At 43.4% G+C, this 24,800-nt stretch overlaps 1 protein-coding gene across 2 annotated transcripts in view; it reads right to left on the bottom strand.

Moving 5' to 3' along the window:
• Nucleotides 1-3,943: 3,943 nt before the first annotated feature.
• SNED1 (sushi, nidogen and EGF like domains 1) overlaps nt 3,944-24,800 on the bottom strand; it is a 347,445-nt gene continuing 326,588 nt past the window's right edge. For both annotated transcript variants that reach the window (XM_075340866.1, XM_075340865.1), the window contains 3 exons: nt 15,403-15,479; nt 8,531-8,568; nt 3,944-4,955 (listed from right to left, as the gene is read on the bottom strand). In XM_075340866.1, coding sequence (XP_075196981.1) covers nt 8,543-8,568; nt 15,403-15,479 — 103 coding nt within the window. In that variant the 3' untranslated portion in view covers nt 3,944-4,955; nt 8,531-8,542. The remainder of the gene's footprint in view (nt 4,956-8,530; nt 8,569-15,402; nt 15,480-24,800) is intronic.

Here is a 24,800-nt window from a genome sequence, read left to right on the forward strand (position 1 = left end):
ACGGTCACCTAAAGGCGGAAGGAAAGTCAGCGACTCCTTAGATGTCGTCTCCGCGTTCCAGCTCCTGAGTCAGAGGCCTCGACGGGAGTCACACTGCTGCTATAGGCTCAGGCCGTGCAGCTGGTAAAACGCCAGGGCTATGATGAGAAGGTACTTACCGAAGATGTCAACCAGTTCTGAATCGGCAGAGATGGAATGTAGTCCGCTGCGTAGGGTGTCCGTGTCGTCCCTGAGAGACGTCACATTAGGGATGATAAGCTAAGAGGAAACCTGGCGGGTGGATCACAGGGGGGCATGCCCCTTCTCCCCGGAGCCCCTTGGAGAATGGATAAAGACAATAACAAGACTTACCGCTGGTAACGTCCTGTCTGGATGTTGTCTGTGAAGGAGCAGTAACTCTGCGAACTATTGGATGTCCACTGAAAACATCATGGGTCCGCTAGAAAAGTCTTAAAGGAGACCTGTGTGCTCAGAGAGGAGAAGAGAACTATCCGTGCTCTTATGGTCTGACTCACCGTTTCTTCCCGGCTAATCGCCATGCGCCGAACCTCGGCGCCTGCTCGGAATCCAGCAGAGGTGGTTCGTCTGGGTCATCACCAGAGAGGTCGGAAGGCTTCTGGTCGAGCGGGAGCTTTTGACCTGGGAATGAAGGAAAAACCAGGGGGAGGCACCGAAGGTGAGACCTGGCGGGTCCGCTTCGAGCAGCGGATGAGGTCCCTGGTACGGGACTCACCTCCCCCGATGCGTGCCGGAGAGAAAGGACTGTCCGTACCTTTAAGGCTTGACTCACCATCCTTACCAGGCTATTAGTCCTGCGCCAAACATCCGGGTCCTCCTGCTCGAAGTCCAGCAGAGGTGGAACGCCTGGGCCATCCCCCAGAGGTCGAAAGGCTACCAGAGGAGAGGCAGTCTGGACCTGGGGATTAAGGTGAAACCTGGGGGCGCAGACGACGAGACCTGGCGGGTCCGCCTTGGGCAGAGGAAAAGGTCCCTGGCACGGGACTCATCTCCCCGGGGGGATTGCGCCAGTCTTGCGGATGGTACGACAGAGCGTCGGCCGGGGACGCAGCGCATGCGCACCCACCCGAGGGACGTCAGCGAGGGGATGTAGGGCCTGAGACAGGGCGCTAACTCGCCGGCAGGGGCAGGATACAGGGGCGTGCAGTGCCAGGGGCTGCGGTAGCTGTAAAACACTAATGTAACCTCATTTGGGGTAATTCACAACTGAGGGAACAGCCATACTAACTGTACCTCTGATGCTAACCAAGAACCCGAATAAGTGCTCGTAAGAGTTAATAAATATATATAAATCTACATTTACATATTGAAATAAACTGAGCCCAGATAAAAGAAAAAACAAAAACAACCACTATCGTTAAATGAAGGTGGCTAATTTTGGTCAACTTTTCCCCCGATATGAGGGTTGCTGCAGCCTCAGCAATCCGCAGAACAGGGGACTGCTATAATCCCTCTTTTCTTCTTTTTTTTTTTTTTTTTAAATGGATGCTGAGGAGGCTGGAGGCGGGCCGAGGAGAGCGGGAAAAAACCTCCACCGCCCCCCCTGTGATGCCTGGGGCTGGGAGGAGGGTGGAGACCGTGCGTCCAGCGGCCAATAGCGCTGCGGCAGGAGGCGGGCCTAGGACGCCGGGGACAGGGCCGAAGCCGGGACCTAAATTTTGGAGCTGCTCGTGCAGGGAAGATACAGACCGGCTGTCCTGCCAGCGAACGTTGGCGGCGGCGCAGCCACGATGACCGGATGCCGGCAGGGAGCTCTGCGTGCATGCCGCTGCACTCTGTCGCCCGATGCGGCCCGGGGCGTCCGGTGACTAGGCCCAGACCGGGGCCTAAATTTCGCCGCCGCCCGAGGAGGGGGAAGGTAGGAGAGGGTGTCCTACCTGGTCAGCGGCGTCGCCCCTGTCCAGTGTCCAGGCGTGGAGCTCTGCACCTGTTCCTGTGTGCTCCGCACCCTGGAGGAAAGGCTGCGGCACCAGGGAGAAGAATGAGGAAGGCAGGGAGGTGGACGCCAGTGGGGGGTGGGAGCCCCCTGTAAACGTAGCAGCGCTGCGGGCCCCAGCATACATCCAGACGCGCTGCGGAGGTCCAGTCCCTGCTGTATGCCCCTTACACCCTTTGGGGTGATACCGCAGGGTGAATAGGGGTTGCCCAGGAAGGTTCTGCCCCGCGTGCCGACCCGGGAGTGGTACCACGGAAATTGGACGGGGGAGAGGGCCCGACGTCTCAAGCCTCTGCGACCCTGGGGAGTGGTACCCACACGGGCTGCGAGAGCTGAGGTAGAGAAACGATACCTGTAGAGACAGAAGTACAACAGGGATGAGAGCGACGAGCGTCGCCGAGAAAAAAATTTAAAAAAAAAATACGCAAAAAATCAAGTGGCTGAAGGGGGCCCAGCCGGCCCACATCAGCCTCCTACGACACTAAGCAAAAACTGATTGAGTCCGCCTCCGGCTCAGGGGTTATACTGCTGGGGAGGAGCTAACTTTTTATGTCTACTTAGTGTCAGCCTCCTAGTGACAGCAGCATAACCCATGGTCCTGTGTCCCCCAATGAAACGATGGAGAAATAACATTTTTGTGGGAAAAAGTGAAAAAAATTCAACTTATTGAATGTGATTTTGAGTACTTTGAGAAGCCTATGTGACAGAAAATGCCCAAAAGTGACACCATTCTAATAACTGCACTCCTCAAAGTTACTTGTAATGTGATGTGGTCGCTAAAAAACAAAAATGGTTTTGTAAATTTTGTTTGAAAAATGAGAAATTACTTAAAGTTTTAATCCTTCCAACTTTCTAACAAGAAAAAAATTATTTCACAAAAGGTACTTTACAGTTATAGCAGTCAGACTGTGGAATGCCCTACCACAAGAGGTAGTAATGGCAGATACTATAACAGCTTTTATATCAGGGCTGGATGATTTCTTCAGTACACACAACATTGTTGGTTATAAGTGACTTAGGAACAAAATGTATAATTGGTGGAGGAAGGTTGAACTGGATGGACCTAGGTCTTTTTTCAACTTATGTAACTATGTACTGATGTAAAAGTAGACATGTGGAAAATGTTATTAACTAACGTATTTTGTGTGGTATACTTATCTGGTTTAACCGCATATTAATTCAAGGATTAACAATTGTGTGATTCTCAAAAATTTTTTGACATTTTTATATTTTCATAACTAACAAATATTATCAACCCCAAATTTACGAATACCATGAAATACAATGTGTAACAAAAAACAGTTTCAGAATCACTGGGATATGTTGAAGGGTTCCAAAATTATTACTACATAAAGTGACACTGGTCAGATTTGGAGAATGAGGCTCCAATGTCAAATATGGCTGGGTCCTTAAGGGATTAAAGCAAGTATGTGGGTTTGGTCTGCCTGTCAAAAGACAGCCGATCGGCGGCCCTATAGTGGCGCTGGTGGGTCCGTGTAAGCGCACCTTTAGAAAGGATTGTTAGGTCATGTAACTCGACTGAAAAATGAAACGTGAAACAAATGGCTGTAAATATGGATGCAATTGTATGACAATACTTTTGCATCCATGTTCTATAGATTGCAATATTATAAAATCATTAGTTTTCTTCAAATGAGGAAAGAACATTAGAGCATGTTGCTTTGCATACTGAAAAAATCTGATATGTGCACAAACGTTTGTCAAATCAGTATCAGGTTTGACATATGTGCACAATCGTTTCTGTTTTGATCTCTTTAACTGTTGCATTCTATGTAAATACAAATGCAGACTTTATTTTGTAGAGTAAAAGCTGATTAATCAAGAACACCACAAACGTTCTCTAGTCAGCAACTGCTTATAAAAAAAAATCAACAGGTAGGATAAGCTCACTTGATTAATAACAGAACACATGCAATTTTTTTTAAAAAATGTTTTATTATAAAAACAAAATAAAAACACAAAAGCGCCTGGTCTGACTGCAAAACGTAACACGCACTATAGAGCCCAATCTTCTTTGGTGCAGCGCTGACAGCTGTCGATCCCTCACCTGGAGGTCCGGCCTGACTGCTGCCGCCTGAGCTGGTAACATGTTATGTACACGGTGCTCTGATTACTGCTGCGGGACGTGGTCGTTTCCAGGTAAGGCTCTATAATCCTGAAATAAACTGTTCTGCACCCATCTTGTCCTGACGCATAGACTGGTGGGACAGCCCACATACACAAGATGCTTTAGAGTCTCAAAGTTAAAAAAACAAAACAAAAATAAAAAGACTGAGAAATTGCTTAACGAGCTTTTTGATTTGGCTGGCGCTTTCCTATCCATCTCTAAGCTACATAATAATTGATAAATTTTACCATTTCAAACTCTTCTTGCAGATGCAGTGACGAAACAGCAGCTGAGACGTATCTGTGGTCATCAAATTAGAGAGGTTTGTTTCTTTATCTCCCACGTACTAATCTGTTTTGCCTGTGCCAGTTCATAGGAGCATGACAGCGTAAAAATCTGCAGGTCATTCAAGCATTGGAGCTAATAAAACTGACACGGATGAGGACTCTTGTGCTACATTTTCCAATATTGGGGCCAGCACTGGGCCAGCTTGAGTCATGAGTTGTGATGAGATGATCTGAGTGATTTCTTTGAGATTGGTAGCAGAGGTGGCATTCTGGTGCTCTGCCTGTCCACGTATTAGACAGTCCAAACGTCACTGTAGGCAGAGGGAAAAATGGTCTCGCAGATCTTTGGCTTAATAGAAAAAGGAATGCGACCCCAATGGACCTCAGTGGAGGAGGCCAGTGGTAGAGTTTCTCCTTTGGTCACTCTGTGACGGAATTACATGGCCGATGCCAGCTGTGCCTTTACAAACTGACAGAAGTTGCAGGGTCCCATGAAGTTGGGGAGAGGGGCAGACGAGCTCAGTGCCTCACATGGGGCCATGTGATTTATGGATCCATCCCCAAGCAGTGGCTAGTGTTTCTGTGTCTGTGAAAAGATGAAGAACAGTCATTATATATACAGTATGGGGGATTATATGTATACACGTATGTGTATATGTGTACATATATATATAACTATTATAATTCTCTTCATAGTAATTGAGACTCTGTGTGATGATTTTGACAAGTCAAAGCATTGTAGACTAAAGCTCGCTTTACACGCTGCAATGTATCTTACGATGTGTCGGCGGGTTCACGTGGTAAGTGACGCACATCCGGTATCGTAAGTTACATTGCAGTGTGTGACACCCTGGGAACGATGAACAGATCTCACCAGCCTCCCGCAGCTCCGGGCCCACAATCCGGAAGAAAGGAGGTGGGCGGGATTGTTTACGTCCCGCTCATCTCCGCCCCTCCGCTTCTATTGGCCGGCTGCCGCGTGACGTCGCTGTGACGCCAAACGTCCCTCCCACTCCAGGAAGTGGACGTTCGCCGCCCACATCGAGGTCGTATGGACGGGTAAGTACGTGTGACGGGAAATAATCGTTTGTGCGACACAGTCAACAAATTGAACGTGCCACGTTGTGAACGCAATACAGTCAATATAATGCAGCCATATTAAACAATTCTTGTTATCTTGGGAAGGCAGCATGGCCGTGCCACTGGCCCAAATTAAGCACTCTCTCATGCAAATAGTAGAGGTTGCTTTCCATCTAGGAGAAGGGCAAGGAGACCTTAGATCGGATCCAGCCAGCTTCAGAGCGGTATGGGCAGGCTGTAAAGCGTAGAACCAGCTAGCGCTGCTCGCTCCTTACTGAGGTACCCCACCATTCTGAGACTGTATGGTGGCTGGTAACCATGGCAATGAGCTGTAAACAATAGAACTAAAAATCATAAGTTGTGGAAAATGAAGGATTTTTGATAAACAGTAAATTGTCCACTTTTCAATGTAACCATGACCTTGAGTAAACTCTTATAGCCACGTATAATCATACAGCTGAATTTACAGTTTACATTTCATTGTCTTTTCCTGCTGTAATACTTTGCAGTGAAAAAAATCTAATGCATTGGTGTAAAAAATAAGCAGAAAAATATTCTACTTAAGCCTATGTTCACACATTGCATCTTTTTTTTTCACCACAAAGATGCAGCGTTTTTGTCCCAAAAACCGCATGCGTTTTTTTTTCTGCGTTTTTACCGCATTTTCCCAATTCGTTTTTTAAGTCAAATCTATGGACTGGAAGGGTGCAAAAACGCTGGAAAAAAAACGCAAAATGAATTCACATGCTGCATCTTCAAAAACACAGCCAAAAAAAGATGCACAGTCTGGACAGCAAAATAGAAATCTCATAGACTTTGCTGGGGGAAGGAAATGCATGCAGTTACGTGCATCTTTGTGACCTAAAAAATGCACCAACAATGCAGTAAAAGATGCAGTGTGTAAACATAGCCTAAAGCTTTAACCCGTTGCTGCTCACTTTCACACAGGAGGTTAGTAGAGCCAGATTACACCTTTTAAACAAAGAAAAAAATATATATAATATATAAAAGGTTATGTTTAAATGCAGTACAGAATAGTCGACTTCCCACAAACCTCAATCAATGGTTAAAAGGGGTTGTCCAGGACTTTAAAGGGAATCTGTCACCAGGTTTTTGCTACCCCATCTGAGAGCAGCATAATGTAGAGACAGAGATCCTGATTCCAGCGATGTGTCACTTACTGGGCTGTTTGCTGTCATTTTGATAAAATCAATGTTTTCTCTGCTGCAGTTATAAAGAGCTTATGAATATACTGGACTACCTGCAGCACGCCAAGTAGTCCTCCAATGATAATCTACTGCTGATTATACAGTGATTTTATCAAAACTACACTAACCAGAGCAGTAAGTGAAACACCGCTGGAATCAGGATCCCTGCCCCTACATTTTGCTGGTCTCAGATTAGGTGACAAAAACCTGGTGACAAATTCTTTTAACTGTGATGACCTATCCTCAGGATAGATAATCAATGTCTGATCGGTAGATGTGCGACACCCAGCACCCCTGCCGATCAGCCGTTCTCAGTGTTGCTGGCCGTAACTACTTAGTTGCAGAGCTTCACAGCACAACTCCATCAACTATATAGTGACCACGGCCAGATGCTGCATAAGCACCCCCTCTTCAAATCAATTGGGGCAGTACCTGGCTATGTCCGCTATTCTGTTGATGGAGCTGTGCTGTGCAGTTCTGCAACTGAGTAGTTCTGGCCAGCGGTGGCACACAGGAACAGGTGAGCAGTGGGGGGGGGGGGCTGGGTCAACCATTGATGACCTATCCATGGATCTTGAACTCCTGGACAAAATCTTTAAAGGGAATCGGTCAGTAGGTTTTTACTATGTACGCTGAGGACAGCATGCCTCTTTTTTCTGTGTGTATGTACAATTCTTTACTAAAATTAATGGCTTTATTATTCTGTGATTACCATTGCTAGGTCTAGCTGGCTACTGGCAGTCCGACACTCCTCCTGCTGTGATTGACACCTCATAGTCAATGCACACTCTCTATTGAGAGCCTGGTGTGGGCAGAGGCAGCTCCTAGCTCTGCTACATGCTTAAATCTTAATTCTTTGATTATATGAGAACGGCTGTAACCAGTAATCTATGTGATACACCGCTGGATTCAGAATCTCCTTGCCTACATTATACTGCTGTCAGATGAGGTAGCAAATACCTACTCACAGATTCCCTTTAGAGAGAAATTGCATCTCACTGTTTATTTTTTCCAGTTTTTATGTGTGATAGTATTTTCATTAAAAACATGAATGGGACACACTGCTACTGCTACATGTGAATATACTAGAAGACAAAAACTTACAAACAGACCTCAGTTTAAAAAAAATTATTATTTTGCAGTAATTGGGCATAATCTCAAGTATGAGATTATGACTGGAGTCATCGTGGACCAGATTTTCTTCTAGCACCAAGTCCATAGGAAATCTTCATTAAAAATTCATCTTTTAATTATCAAAACTTATAAAAATCCATGTTAGCAATTGCCCCAACAGAGGACGCGTTTCGAACGACAAAGTTCTTAATCCGTCTCTAATCAACAGTAAAGAACTTTGTCGTTCGAAACGCGTCCTCTGTTGGGGCAATTGCTAACATGGATTTTTATAAGTTTTGATAATTAAAAGATGAATTTTTAATGAAGATTTCCTATGGACTTGGTGCTGGAATTTTTTCTATACATATGAAATGAGTTCTGCTACCTTCCTTTCCGTGCACAGTCCTGGATAAGCAATCTCTGGCAGCAAGCAGGTGAGCGGGACAAAGTGAAGTTGTGTTTGTCAGATTTTCTTCTAGTATACTCAGGTGCACCACCTCTTGACAAAAAACCAACCACCAGGATTTTGCTATATGAAGTAAAGGCAGTGCCATACAGGCACTACGATGCTGAATCCAGGCATGCCTTTTGTTGAAAGATCAGATACTTAATTACAGATATTTCAGTGTCCGATCTTTCCATAAAAGTTATGCTTGGATTCAGCATCCTACTTCCAGTATGGAACTACCTTTACTTCATATAGTAAAATCCTGGTGGTTGGTTCCCTTTAAATAATGGCTGTCGAGCTCCAGTGACTTACCAGATCTGATCTTCAAGGTTTGCTTGGGACTCTCTTTTCTAAAACAAAATAAAAAATGTAATTTGAGTGATCTCCTGTACTGTAAGCCACATGAATTCATGCTTATAGTTTTATTAGAGAAGTTGTTCCCACTTCACTCAAAGTAACGGGAGGTTTTCTATGATCACCGTCTGAGCAATTTTTTGTTTTCTTTAAATACAAAATCCCGATTCATCAAAGTGTTTACGCCAGAAAACTGATGTAAAAAAAACTTTGAATGTTATTATTTCTCTGTCCTGGGGATTTGCAGCTTTATCATTTCCTTCTTTGACCAGTTTGAAGAGATATTAAAAATGTAATCAACATAGAATCTTCGACCTAAAAACATGATATGCCTTAAAATTAAGTCAGGTACGGTCATCCATCATTAATACATCCTGACCAAATTGCATTAATTTCAGGTAAAGAGATAGACATCATCATTCAACAGTTATTCTTAAAAGGGTTATCCGGTCCAAATCCATAAGTCTGCAATCACACTATGTGACTATCGAAACTGAGCTGGGAACGGCGGTCACGTAGCCAAGACTATGTGATCCGACTAGAGGGGCACGGCATCCCTGAATACACTTTCCATGAGCAAGGCCACTCCTGTCTAGACAGATTCAGCTGGGAGTCTGCATATCGCGTAGTCACGGCCACGTAACGGCCATTCCTGGTTCTGAAATCGGCAAATCCTCATAGAACAGAGTGCGTACGATGTGAGGATTCATAAGTCTGCAGTCACATACAATGACTCCAGACTTGTGGATTTAGACCAGACAACCCCTTTAAGGCCCTGTGCGCACCGCGGTTTGCCGCCGTTTTGCCGCAGGTTGTTCCATGCAGTTTTTTTTAACATTATCTATGGCAAAAACCGCAGGTACCTGTGGAAAAGAAGTGACATACACGTTAATTCTGCAGCGGAAATTCCGCGGCAAAAGACGCAGGGACAAAAAAAAAAAACGAAGTGTGCACACAGCATTTTTTAATCCCCATAGGTTTTGCTGGGGAATGTATGCAGAAAGGTTATAAACATTTTCTGCAGCATTCCTTCAGAGAAATACGAGGCAATTCCGCGGTAAAATCCGCAGCGTGCACACAGGGCCTAATACAGCAGCTGCAAGTGATTATCTCTCTCCCGGTTTTGTTACGTTCTTGGATGTATGTAAAGCTTTTAACTTTGTCGATTGGTAATATTTTCATTCACTACTATCGTAACTCAAGTTTGGTCCCAATTTTTGCACTTGCGTTCAACTACTACACGATTTGAACTAACTTGGATGTGTCACAACCTTTTCCCTTAAGGTGGTGTCACACATAGCGACGTCAACAACGACGTCGCTGCAAAGTCACCATTTTCTGTGACGTAGCAGCGACGTCCCGTCGCTGTCGCTGTGTGTGACATCCAGCAACGACCTGGCCCCTGCTTTGAGGTCGCCGGTCGTTGCTGAATGTCCTGCTTCATTTTTTGGACGTTGCTCTCCCGCTGTGAAGCACACATCGCTGTGTGTAAGAGCGAGAGAGCGACGAACTGAATCGAGCAGGGAGCAGGGAGCCGGCGTCTGGCAGCCTGCAGTAAGCTGTAACCACGGTAAACATCGAGTAACCAAGAAGCCCTTTCCTTGGTTACCCGATATTTACATTAGTTACTAGCACCGCCGCTCTCATGCTGCCAGTGCCGTCTCCCTGCTCACGTAGCTGGAGTACACATCGGGTAATTAACCCGATGTGTACTCTGGCTAGGAGTGCAGGGAACAGGGAGCCGGCACAGGCAGCGTGAGAGCGGCGGACGCTAGTAACTAAGGTAAATATCGGGTAACCAAGAGAAGTGCTTTCCTTGGTTACCCGATATTTACCTTAGTTACGCTCCCACGCATCGCTGCTGGCTGGGGGCTGGTCACTGGTGAGAGCTGCCTGTTTGACAGCTCACCAGCGACCATGTAACGACGCAGCAGCGATCCTGATAAGGTCAGATCACTGGTTGTGATCGCTGCTGCGTCGCTATGTGTGACACCACCATTTGGCCTCCTTCACACTTACCAGTGACATGTTCGCACGCATACTAATTAGAAATAATGGGGATCTTCAGACTTCTGTATTTTCACAGGAACCATGTTTACCATGTGTGAACCACACGGAGACAGGTCCGCAAAAAAACACATGACACTGTAATAAATGTTTTGCTTTTTTTGTGGAAAAGATGTGCAAAGATAGTTAGATAGCTATATAGCTTGTACAGTTATTTAGTCAATTAAATAAATAATTAAAAGGGAAAAAAATAAAGTCATGCTCCCTCCCTTATTCTTGACAACCAGCACAGGTAAAGCAGCAGCTGCGGGCTGCAACCCTATTTTTGCTATGGGGTCCACTCCATTTTTCATGACCATCCAAGGTATAGCAGACACCTGGGGGCTGGTATTATCAGGCTGGGAAGGCCCATGGTTATTTGGCCTTCCCAGCCTAAAAATAGCCTACATCCACCCCAGACATAACACAACCATTAGATGAGCAAATTCTGGCACTTTACCCAGCTCTTCCTGATTACCCTAATGCGGTGGCAATTGGGGTAATACTTGTGGGGTTGATGCTCCCATTATTTCTAGAATTATTATTTTTTCATTTTGTTTTATCACTAGAGCATCAGTGATTTGTTCTGATGCCATCTCTTCATAATCGATTCCGTCACTCATAGAAATTCAAGCACTGTCTTATTTTATTTTTTTTCACAATGGCATTTATGAATCAAGCACCCCTCATGGGGGGTTTGTCCTTTATCAATTTTACATATATTGTGCTTTTTGTGTTTTCATTATAGTGCCCGGAAAAATTATATATCTTGTTTTTATGCATATATGCTTTTTATCGATTTTTTTTCCTTTATATTCTATGTCCTCATTGTTGCTTATGTATAGCACACCTCTTCATTCATGCCCAGTAGGGGGTCTTTGAATACTGAACTTCCTTCTTTGTCTATGTATACCCCACACTATTGCACTGATCTCTGTATGTTGTCTATTTAAAAAAAAAAAAAAGTTGTACTTGACATGAATAAAAAAGCTACTATGGAAGCAAGCAGCAATATAGTATCACATGAGTAATTATTTTTGGATATTTATCCTAACTTGTCTATAGCTTTTAAGAGGTTTTTTCCATGCTGGGGGTTTTCACACAACTTTGAGATTTAGATGTAATTTAAGGGCATCTAGTGGTCATTATATATTATTACATGAGCAGTTCTTTTACTAATCTGACACGATTTTGCGTGTATATATATTTATATTTATATTATATTTATAATAAAAAATATATATATATATATATATATATATATATACAGTGTGTGTGTGTGTGTGTGTATATATAATTATACATACCCTTTTTCTGCAATATTTTTCTCACCATTATTCTTTTGTATCGCTATTGGGTTAAGCCCAATATAGGGACTTTGCTCCAATGTTTTGTTCATTTTTCTGGTGCTTTTCTTAAGTGCATATTAAATACCACCAAAGCGTGGAACAACTACTTTTCCAGCAACAGCAGCGAGGTCAACAAGAAAACGCCCATGTACTTTTACGCCTCAATATATTTGCAGATGAAGATTTTCTTCTCTATGCGGGCATGACTGAAACAGCTATATTCTCTACAGGCATATAATGGGGTTATGACTAGTGATGGGCAAACGTGCTCTGCACTGCTCATTACTTGATCAAGGATTAGCATGGGTACTCGCTGAGTATGGCTGAGTATTGCGGGTGCTTAGATATTTCACCCATGAAACAACCACCACAATGCACAGGCTTGTTCACTGCATGATGCGTTCAAGTACCCCAGGGCCGGGGAGAAACAGTCGGAGTCTCTGAATGACTCTCCCGGGGAATAAAACAACTTTCTCAAGCGTAGTGTAACAAAAAGAAAAAACCTTCCCCCTGCTGGGAATGCTGTGTTTATCTCTGACTGTATGTGGATGGAAACCCAAACTGCCCAATAATTAACTTTCCATAATGCTACTATTGTGCTAATAATGCTATAATGCCATAATGCTAGTGTTAGGCTATGTGCACACGTTGCGTAAATTCATGCAGTTACGCTGCGCTTTGCAGCGCAGCGTAACTGCATGCGTCCTGCGTCCCCTGCACAGTCTATGGAGATTGTGCAGGGGCCGTGCGCACGTGGCGTCTCAGAGCGCAGCGCTTCGGCTACTGCCGAAGCGCTGCGCAAAAAGAAGTGACATGTCACTTCTTTCCTGCGCTTTGCCGGCAGCTCCTGCTCTGTCTATGGGAGGAGCTGCAGGCAGAGCGCATGGAATCGGCGCTCACTACGGACATTTCTGCAGCGATCTAAAGCGCACATGTGCTCTTCAGATCGCTGCAGAAATATCTGCAGGGCTAGTACGCAACGTGCGCACATAGCCTTACTCACGTCAAGCTCGTCCAAGCATCTGGCCAGCTCGAATCGAGTAGCAAGCATTTTAGTGCTTTCCCATCTCTTGTAGTGACTAATGATGAACGAGCGTGCTCTGTACTGCTTGGTACTTTATCGAGTATCACAGTAGTTGGGTACTTGTGGTGCTCGGCCGAGCATCGAGGGGGCTTGGATGTGTTGTTCGTGAAACATCAAACACAAAACCCAGGCTTGCTTCACTGAATGATGTGAACAGGCACCCCATTGAGAGCCACTTGTTGTCTCTGAATGGCAATTCTCTTTTTATGGGTGGCTGTATGTGTGCGGAGGACCGAACTGCCCAAATCATTGACTTCCATTATACAAGTTACTCGAGTTGAACCTGTCAAAAATGTCTGACCTGCTCAACTCGAGTAAAGAGCACTCACGCATTGTAGTGTGCGCTCATCATTACGACTACCGAGCACTGTAGAGCTCACTAGAGTTGAGTGAGTACTTATTTGTACTCGCTATACTCATACTGCGTATACATTAAATGGAAGTAAACTCGGGACTACAGAACAGGAGAAGGACTTGGGTATTCTCATTACAAATAAGCTGAGCAGCAGCACTCAATGTCAAGCAGCAGCTGCAAAAGCAAACAAGATTCTAGGGTGTATAAAAAGAGAGATTAGATCCCGTGATCCCAACGTATTATTACCCCTCTATAAATCACTTGTAAGGCCACATCTGGAATATGGGATTCAGTTTTGGGCTCCACATTTTAAAAAGGACATTCAGAAGTTAGTCAGTTCAAAGGCAGGCAACTAGACTACTACAAGGGATGGAAGCCTCCCATATGATGACAGGTTGAAAAAGTTAGATATGTTTAGCTTAGAAAAAAGACGTCTCAGAGGAGATCTCATTTATATGTATAAATACATGTGTGGTCAATATAAAGGACTGGCACGTGACTTATTTCTTCCAAAGACAATACTAAGGACCAGGGGGCACTCACTGCGAGTGGAAGAAAAGCGATTCCGACAGCTAAATAGGAAATGGTTCTTTACAGTTAGAGCAGTCAGACTGTGGAATGCCCTACCACAAGAGGTAGTAATGGCAGATACTATAACAGCTTTCAAAAAAGGGCTGGATGATTTCCTCACTACACACAACATTGTTGGTTATAAATGACTTTGTGACCAAATGTAGAACTGGTGGAGGAAGGTTGAACTAGATGGACCTAGGTCTTTTTTCAACCTTAGTAACTAGGTAACTATGTAATAATGAGTACTGCCTAATTCTCACGTATTTATTCCAAATAGCGTGTGCAATGCAAGTCATTGGGGAAAAACTCGCAAAGTAACGAGTAACCCGAATGCCGCATTCACTCACACAAATAGTACGGCATTCGAGTTACTCGTTACATTGTTCGAGGTCTGTCTTGTTCCAGGTCTGTCTCTTTTCCTGTCTTTTTCCCTGTCTCTGTCTCTTTCCTTGTCTCTGTCTCTTTCCCTGTCTCTGTCTCTTTCCCTGTCTCTGTCTCTTTCCCTGTCTCTGTCTCTTTCCCTGTCTCTGTCTCTTTCCCTGTCTCTGTCTCTTTCCCTGTCTCTGTCTCTTTCCCTGTCTCTGTCTCTTTCCCTGTCTCTGTCTCTTTCTCTGTCTCTGTCTCTTTCCCTGTCTCTGTCTCTTTCCCTGTCTCTTTTCCTGTCTGTCTCTCTTTTCCTGTCTGTCTCTCTTTTCCTGTCTGTCTCTCTTTTCCTGTCTGTCTTTCTTTTCCTGTCTCTGTCTCTCTTTTCCTGTCTCTGTCTCTCTTTTCCTGTCTCTGTCTCTTACTCTGTCTGTGCCTATGTCTGTCTGTCTCTCTCTGTTTCTCTACCGACATCTTACTACCTCACACATAAGCTTCTTATACTATGAATGTCTTTCGTTCCTTGAGGAACCACTCACAGCTGCTATTAATAACCTATAGCTTTTAGCTCCATTGACTTTAATGGAGGCAGGTTTGTTGAAGAGTAACTGTAAAGCGCGGGGTTAAATTTTCCTGTCAAAACATAGTCTATGACGTTCCCTGAGTCACATGGAGTGTCTGTGCAAAATTTTGTGATTGTAAATGCGACGGTGCGGATTCCTTTAGCGGACATACACACACACATACACTCAGCTTTATATATTAGATTTAAAGTCAGACATTGAACTGACTTCAGTGGACATTTATATTTACTGTTTTTAATGGTTGCTATTATTAATATTTTCATTGTCTTAAAAAAAATGGAAAATTAAGCCTTAAAAAAATAAACAGCATGATAGATGATGGCCATTTCTTTGGGGTTTTTTTTTCAACAGCAAGACATTTGTCATCCTATGAATTGCGTTTTTTCAGTAACACAAATGTATAACCTACAACAGTAAAAACAACAAGAGCCTGATGAGCATATGGCAGAAATTATTACAGTTTACATTTTACTCACTTGGTCGGCCTCTGGTGGTGCCTTCACAGATCTCTCTGGAGCATACATCATTTTGAACCTTATACACTCGCCTGTACCTGCAAACGAAAGTAGACAACATAGCTTAAATGATATCAGAGTGTAAATAGCGGAGTACCAGAGCTGAGAGATGTATGGGCAGATAGCTTTATTCCATCAATGTATTACTTACTGGACTGCTTGTTTTAGCTTTGATAGAATCCTGTTTTCTCTGATGTATATTGTGAGGTAGCGACCACCAATGTGGTAAATGGTCGCTATATGTCGCAGTGGAGAAGGTCGCTGCGATATTAAACTGAAGAGGTTGCTATGGGACTTGTAGTTACACAAAGGCTTGTTTCTGCATATAAGGGTCAGGTTCCCTTTAATAATGCCTGTGTGCTGTGCAGGTCTGGAGAATCACAGACCTCCACCTGTGGGTGTGTCCACTCTGATTTAGGAGACTGTGTGTGTTCTGCAGAGTGTGAGAGCAGAGCAGGGAGCTCTGGATGTATCAGCCTGTGTGGAGGCTGAACACAGGATTCTGGAATTGAGTCTGAAGTGAGTGCAGCCAGGCTGCAGGCCTGAACCACTCCTGGAGGAGAGACAGACAAGGGTCTGCAGAGGGACCTGGGTGCTGGAAGGAACCTCGGCTAGAGGTGTTTGCTGGCAAGTGCCAGAGAGTGGGGAAAGTTGCTAAACTTCCACTATGGACTTGTAATGGACTGGATGCCCACGGTACTTGGATTGTTTATGTTTAAGAGCAGTTTATGCTGGGAGTGTTTTAAATAAACTGCTGGAATTTTTATTAAGAGATTGTAAATGTGTTGCTGAAGCTACCTCACCCCGCTGCAAGCAAGTTGAACCCCCAGGTTGCGGGGTCCAACCTTACAATATGTACAGTAGCAGTACTCAAAATGCTGAGCTGTGTATAACCCCACCCCCACAACTGATTGACTGCTTTCTGTGTACTGTGTGCAGTCGGCAAGCTGCCAATCAGTGGTGGGAGTGTGGTTACACAGATTAGCTGGATTGGTTTGCATGTAATGGTGGTGTCACATATAGCGACGCAGCAGCGATCACGACCAGCGATCTGACCTTATTAGGATCGCTGCTGCGTCGTTACATGGTCACTGGTGAGCTGTCAAACAGGCAGATCTCACCAGTGACCAGCCCCCAGCCAGCAGTGACGCGTGGAAGCGTAACTAAGGTAAATATCGGGTAACCAAGGAAAGGGCTTCTTGGTTACCCAATGTTTACCGTGGTTACAGCTTACCGCAGGCTGCCAGACGCCGGCTCCCTGCTCGCTTCAGTTCGTCGCTCTCTCGCTGTCACACACAGCGATGTGTGCTTCACAGCGGGAGAGCAACGTCCAAAAAATGAAGCAGGACATTCAGCAACGACCGGCGACCTCACAGCAGGGGCCAGGTCGTTGCTGGATGTCACACACAGCGACAGCGATGGGACGTCGCTGCTACGTCACAGAAAATGGTGACTTAGCAGCGACGTCGCTGTCGCTATGTGTGACACCACCTTTAGACATAGTCCGATAGTGATAATCTCCTGCTGAAAAACACTAATTGTATTAAAACTACAGCACACAGCTGCATAAGGCACAAATCCCTGGGATTAGGATGTCTTTCCCGATATTATACCGCTTTCAGATTGAATAGCAAAAATCTGCTGACAAATTCCCTTTAACTCTTGTGATCAAAGCTTCAGATTTGCTGCATGCACAACTCATTTATAAATGAAGTGAAAAAGTGGAATGTGCCATGTTGATGAATCTGTAGCACACTGCACTACTGAAAAGACTGGCATGTGTTTTGTATGATGTGCTGGTGCTAATAAACCTTCTCTAGTGTGTTAAAATGAAGAGGTTTGAACAAGAGCCAGATGTTAAGTTTTTCACAAGTTAAATATGAACCTGCTTGGCAGTGGCTTATATCTATTGGTATTAACCTACAGACTCTTCTATGAACAAGAGCCATTACAGTTCAACACATGTTGGAATTGAACAGGTACAGTTGAAACCAGAAGTCTACACACACTATTTCAAAAGACACATCTGCAGGTTTTTCTCACTATCTGACCTGAAATCAGACTAAACCTTTCCCGTTTTAGGTCAATTAGGAACCAAAATTATTTATATTTGCCAAATGCCAGAAAAATGAGAGCGAGACAATGTTTTAACCCCTTCAGCCCCCGGGCACTTTCCGTTTTTGCGTTTTTGTTTTTTGCTCCCCTTCTTCCGAGAGGCGTAACTTTTTTATTTTTCCATCAATCTTGCCATATGAGGGTTTGTTTTTTGCGGGACGAGTTGTACTTTTAAATGAAACCATAAGTTTTACCATATAGTGAACTGGAAAACGGCAAAAAAATTCCAAGTGCGGAAAAATTGCAAAAAAAGTGGGATTGTACAATAGTTTTTGGGATATTTTATTCACCGTGTTCACTATATGGTAAAACTGATGTGTGGGTATGATGCCTCAGGTCGGTGCGAGTTTGTAGACACCAAACATGTATAGGTTTACTTGTATCTAAGGGGTTAAAAAAAATTCACAAGCTTGTCCAAAAAACGTGGCGCACGTTTTGCGCCATTTTCCAAAACCCGTAGCGTTCTCATTTTTCAGGATCTGAGCCTCAGTGATGGCTTATTTTTTGCGTCTCGACCTGACGTTCTTAACGGTACCATTTTTGCGCAGATGCTACGTTTTGATCGCCTGTTATTGCATTTTGCGCAAAATTTGCGGCGACCAAAAAACGTAATTTTGGCGTTTGGAATTTTTTTGCCGCTACGCCGTTTACTGATCAGATTCATTGATTTTATGTTTTGATAGATCGGGCATTTCTGAACGCGGCGATACCAAATATGTGTGTATTTTTTATTTTTTTAACCCTTTAATTTTCAATGGGGTGAAAAGGGGGTGATTTGAACTTTTAGGTTTTTTATTTTTTTTTAATTTTTTTTTACTTTTTTTTTACTTTTTTTTTTTATTTTACTAGTCCCCCTAGGGGGCTATTGCGATCAGCAATCCGATCGCTCTGCACTATTTGCAGATCTCAGCTACAGAGCTGAGAACTGCAGATTTGCTGCTTCACTTTCAATGCCGGCTGTATTCCGGCATTGAGAGGAAGTGACTCATGTTAGCTACAGGCGTCATCACATGACCCTGTGCTACCATGGCAACCGCCGAAAGTCACGTGATCATGTCACGTGACTTCCGGTGGGTGCAGGGTAAGTCACTGTCATGGCGGCGCCCATATACATATCGCTGCCAAGACTTTGGCAGCGAAATGTAACGGGTTAATGGCCGCGGGTGGAAGCGATTCCACCCGCGGCTAGCAGGCACACATATCAGCTGTTGATAACAGCTGATATGTGCGCGTCTCGCCGCCGCCTGCCGGCGGCAGGGGGCGGGGCTTACCGGCACACGATCCATGACGTATCTAGTACGTCATGGGTCGTTAAGGGGTTAAATTATTTTTACTAATTTCTGAAAAGTCAAAAGTTTACATACATTTCATTAGTATTTGGTATCATTGCACTTAAACTGTATGACTTGGGTGAAACGTTTTGGATATCCAGAATTTGGGCCCATTCTTCCTGACAGAACTGGTGTAGCTCAGCCATGTTTGTAGGTCGCCTTGCTCGCACCTACCTTTTCAGCTTTGCCCATAAATTTTCAATAGGATTGAGACCAGGGCTTTGTGATGGCCACTCCAAAATATTGACTTTGTTATCCTTAAGCCACTTTGTAACCAGTTTGGCAGTATGTTTCAGGTCATTGTCCATTTGGAAGACCCATTTCCGCCCAAGCTTTAAGTTCCTGGCTAATGTTTTGACATGTTGCTTCAGTATTACCACATACCGTAATCTTTCCTTATTATGCCATCTATTTTGTGAAGTGCACCAGTCAATCCTGCAGCAAAACAACCACACAACATGGTGCTGCCACCCCCGTGTTTCACAGTTGGGATGACGATCTTAGTCTCAAAAGCTTCTCCCTTTTTCCTCCAAATGAAATGGTGATCATTATGGCCAAACAGTTCAATTTTAGTTTTGTTAGACCACAGGACATTTCTTCAAAAATTAAGGTCTTTGTTCCTGCGTGCATTTGCAAACATTATTCTGGATTTTTTATGTTTCTTTTGGAGTAATGGTTTCTTCCTGGCAGAGTGGCCTTCCAGTGTTAAGGACAAGATTATGAACTATTAGGAGTATATATGAAGATATCCAAAAGCCAGGATTTAAGATGCTGTTTCAGACTGTGTACCCCACCTAGTTCTGCATTTGGACATAAGACTCAGACAGTCTGGGCTATTCATGTGATGAGTGAATCATGCTGACATTGCTTAATATAAATGAGGAAGCAAGCACATTACAGTATATTGTATATCACAGAATAAGCTGTTATACTTTATCCAATAGGAGACGTGTTACGTATTCTTGGCACCTAGCCAATAACTCCGTTTAAATGTTTATCCAACTTCCGGAATAAATCAGTCTTACTTTCTATTCATATCCGAGTACGTCTCTGGTGTGTGTGGAAGAGAGTGGTATGCATGCTACCACAAGTGACTCATAATTTGGACTGCAGACAGTTTAAGAGGGATGCATGACTAGATTGCATCAAAGTAAATTTATGGCCAACACTAACACCAGCTCAAGTTGATACAGGACTCATTTGACTGTGGATAATGACACAATGTTTACAAGCTTCCTCCAGCATCTTCACAAGGTCTTTTGCTTTTGTTCTTGGGTTTATATGCACATGTCTGACCAAAACACGTTTATCTCTGGTACACAGAACCAGTCTCCTTCCTGAGCGATATGATGGCTGGACATTCCCATCTTGTTTGTACTTGCGTATAATTGTTTGGACAAATCAACGGGGCACCTTCAGGTATCTGGTATTGCACCCACGGATGATCAGACTTGTGCAAGTTCACAATTTTCTTCGTGAGATCTCGGCTGATTTCTTTTGACTTTCCCATGATGCTACACAAATAAACATAGTGCCTCAGGTGTGTATTCACAAATGTGTCTTTAACTTAGAAGTTGCCAATAATCCTATCAGAAGCTTCCAAAGATATGACATCATCATATGGGCTGTTCCATATGGTTTAAATGCATAGTACTCTTAGTGTATGTACACTTTTGACGTTACATAAAGTAACAAAATGCCTTAAAACATTCTCTCTCATTAGTCTGGCATTTGGCAATTATAAATAATTTTGGTTCGTAATTGACCTAAAATGGGAAGGATTTATTCTGATTTCATATCAGACAGTGGGAACAACATGCAGATGTGTCTTTTTAGATGGTGTATGTAAACCTCTGGTTTGAACTTTATAGTCCTAGGCACTGGACAATACCATAATAATATTAGACATCACACAGCTGAGGTTACAAGATGGTAAAGCAACTATATTTCATATCATAGTAAATTTGGAAGAAAGTAGGGAGGTGAATTTAGCTTAGGGTTTGTATTAAAATTTTGTATTTTATTTTTCTATATCACTATAGGAATTGTCAATATTTTTGTACAAAATTGAAAATGATTGTTAATAAAAATTGAAAATGATTGTTAATAAAAATTATCTGATTTAAAAAAACAAACAAAAAACAAAACCGTAAAAGAGTTTTTTTTTGTTTTTTTTTTATAGTTCGAGCAGTTAAACTGTGGAAAGCCCGATCACAAAAGTGAGGAATGGCAGACACTATATCAGCATATATAAAAAGGCTGAATGCTTTTCTCACAACAAATGTCACTGTAGGTTATAAACAATCTAGCAACAGTTAATGTATAACTGGTGGAGAAAGGCGGAACTTGATGGACCTGTCCTTCTTCAACCTATGAAACTATGTAACATAAGAGCACAGACGTCAAGTACATCTCCTATACTTCCATGTAGCCTACAGAATGTATTACAAAGAATCCAAAAATAGACAGCATTCCAGAAAATATTTTGAAAAATAATTGACAATATTAGCCTATATAGTGACAATTCTAAAAAAAATAATGAATGAGCCTTTTTAGTTTTTGAGCAAAAATGTTGCTGCATATTGGCTCGTAATGCCTTCTTTTTTTTTTTTTTTTTAAATATTTTCTAGAGTGCGGTCTCTATTTTTATTCTATGTGATAGAGCAGTGGTTCGGTGATCGGAGATGTGCACCCATTTGAATCATATACGTTTGCTACTCTAAGGGGTACTTTGCACACTACGACATCGCAGGTGCGATGTCGGTGGGGTCAAATCGAAAGTACCGCACATCCGGCGTCGCTGTCGACATCGGAGTATGTGAATCGTTTTTACTACGATAAACGAGCGCAAAAGCGTCGAAATCGTATGATCGGTGTAGCGTCTGTCATTTCCATAATTTCGGAAGGACCGATGTTACGATGTTGTTCCTCGTTCCTGCGGAAGCATACTTCGCTGTGTGTGAAGCCGCAGGAACGAGGAACATCTCCTACCTGCGTCCCGCCGCCAATGCGGAAGGAAGGAGGTGGGCGGGATGTTTACGTCCCGCTCATCTCCGCCCCTCCGCTTCTATTGGCCGCCTGCCGTGTGACGTCGCTGTAACGCCGCACGACCCGCCCCCTTAGGAAGGAGGCGGTTCACCGGCCAGAGCGACGTCGCAGGGCAGGTAAGTGCACATGAAGCTGCCATAGCGATAATGTTTGCTATGGCAGCTATCAAGATATCGCAGCTGCGACGGGGGCGGGGACTATCGCGCTCGGCATCGCTATTATCGGCTTGCGATGTCGTAGTGTGCAAAGTACCCCTAAGTCCAGTACACTGTATTGCAAAGCAATGATCCCAATGATGCAAATACATCTACAGTGGGGAAAATAAGTATTTGATACACTGATGATTTAGCAAGTTTTCCCACCTACAAAGAATGGCAAGGTCTGTAATTTTTATCCTATGTACACTTGAACTGTGACAGACAAAAAAAAATCCAGAAAGTCATATTGTATGATTTATAAATAATTAATTTGTATTTTATTGCATGAAATCCAAGTGCATCTCAATAAAATAGATTATCAAAAAGTTAATTGATTTCAGTAATTCAATACAAAAAGGGAAACACATATATTATATAGAGTCATTATACATAACACAGAGGGATCTATTTCAAGTGTTTATTTCTGTTAATGTTGATGATTACAGCTTACAGCCAATAAAAACCCAAAAGTCATTATCTCAGAAAATTAGAATATTATTTAAGACCGACTGAAAAATGATTTTAAACTCAAAAATATTGGCCTACTGAAATGTAGAATATTAGAATTTAGAATAATTACCACAAAACACATGCAAAGGCTTCCTAAGCATTTAAAATGGTTCCTTACTTTGATTCAGTAGGCTACACAATCATGGGGAAGACTGCTGACGTCACAGATGTCCAGAAGGCAGTCATTGACACACTCCACAAGGAGGGTAAGCCACAAAAGGTCATTGCTAAAGAAGCTGGCTGTTCAGAATGTGCTGTATGCAAGCATATTGATGGAGAGTGGAAGGAAAAAGTGTGTTAGAAAAAGGTGCACAAGCAACCAGGATAACCACAACCATGATAGGATTGTTAAGAAAAGGCCATTCAAAAATTTGGGAGGATTCACAAGCAGTGGACTGCTGCTGGAGTCAGTGCTTCAAGTGCCACCACACACAGAGGTATCCAGGACATGGGCTACAACTGTCACATTCCTTGTATCAAGCCACTCATGACCAATAGACAATGCCAGAAGCGTCTTACCAGGGCCAAGGAGAAAAAGAACTGGACTGTTGCTCAGTGCTCCAAGGTGTTGTTTTCAGATGAAAGTAAATTTTGCATTTCATTTAGAAATCAAGGTCCCAGAGTCTGGAGGAAGAGTGGAGAGACCATAATCCAAGCTGCTTGAGGTCTAGTGTGAAGTCTCCACAATCAGTGATTTGGGAAGCCATGTCATCTGCTGGTGTAGGTCCACTGTGTTTTATCAAGACTTAAGTCAGCGCACCTGTATACCAGGAAATTTTAGAGCACCTCATACTTCCCTCTGTTGACAAGCTTTTTGGAGATGGAAACTTCATTTTCCAGCACGACATGGAACCTGTCCACACTGCCAAAAGTACCAATACCTGGTTTAATAATCACAGTATCACTATGCTTGGTTGGCAGCAAACTCACCTGACCTAAACCGCATAGAGAATCTATGGAGTATTGTCAATAGGAAGATGAGAGACACCAGACCCAACAATGCAGATGAGCTGAAGGCTACTATGAAAGCAATCTGGGCTTCCATAACACCTCAGCAGTGCCACAGGCTGATTGCCTCCATGCCGCGCCGCATTGATGCAGCAATTCATGCAAAAACAGCTCTGACCAAGTATTGAGGCATTTACTGTACAGACTTTTCAGTAGGCGCCAACATTTCTGAGTTTAAAGTCATTTATTCAGTTGGTCTTACATAATATTCTAATTTTCTGAGATAATGACTTTTGGGTTTTCATTGGCTGTAAGCCATATCAACATTAACAGAAATAAACACTTGAAATAGAGCACTCTGTTTGTAATGACTCTATATAATATATGTGCTTTTCCCTATTTGTATTGAATTCCTGAAATAAATTAACTTTTGATGATATTCTAATTTATTGTGATGCACTTGTAAGTATTTGATCACCTACCAACCAGCAACAATTCTGACTCTCACAGACATATTTTTTCTTTAAGAAGCTCTCCTCTGCTACCCTGCACTCATTACCTGTATTAGGCTAGTTTCACACTTGCGTTGGACGGGAGCCGTAGCATTGCGTTGTGTGACGCATGTAACGGATGCGTTGCATATAGTGGCACAACGCATGCTACAGATCGTACAAAATAACGCAATCCGTTGTAGTTTTTTTTCTTTGACTTTACACATCTGAGCATGCGCAGTTGTGTAAAGACAGCTGCGTTAACGGAATCCGTCAAATGACGCATTCTAACGGAATCCGCCACCATAGGCGTCCATTATAAAAACAACGGACGCCTAACGGATTCCTGCAGGTTGCGTTTTTTTGACACTCCGCCAAGCGCAGAAAAACGTTACATGCTGCGTTCCATCCGCCCGACGCAGCGTCAAAATAACGACGCTGCGTCGTCCAGCGGATGCAACGCAGACACTTGCGTTACAGTGCGTCGTCCATACAAGTCTATGGAGAATAGCGCAGTGCGTTAACGGACTGCGCTAGTCTCCATAGTGACAGAATGCGCTGAACGCAAGTGTGAAACTAGCCTTATTTGCACCTGTTTAAACCTGTTACCTGTATAAAAGACAGCTGTCACCTCAATCACACTCCAACCTCTCCACCATGACCAAGACCAATGCGCTGTCTAAAGACACCAGGGACAAATTTTACACCTGCACAACGCT

Source organism: Anomaloglossus baeobatrachus, chromosome 3, assembly GCF_048569485.1.
Source record: "Anomaloglossus baeobatrachus isolate aAnoBae1 chromosome 3, aAnoBae1.hap1, whole genome shotgun sequence".
Taxonomy (NCBI): domain Eukaryota; kingdom Metazoa; phylum Chordata; class Amphibia; order Anura; family Aromobatidae; genus Anomaloglossus; species Anomaloglossus baeobatrachus.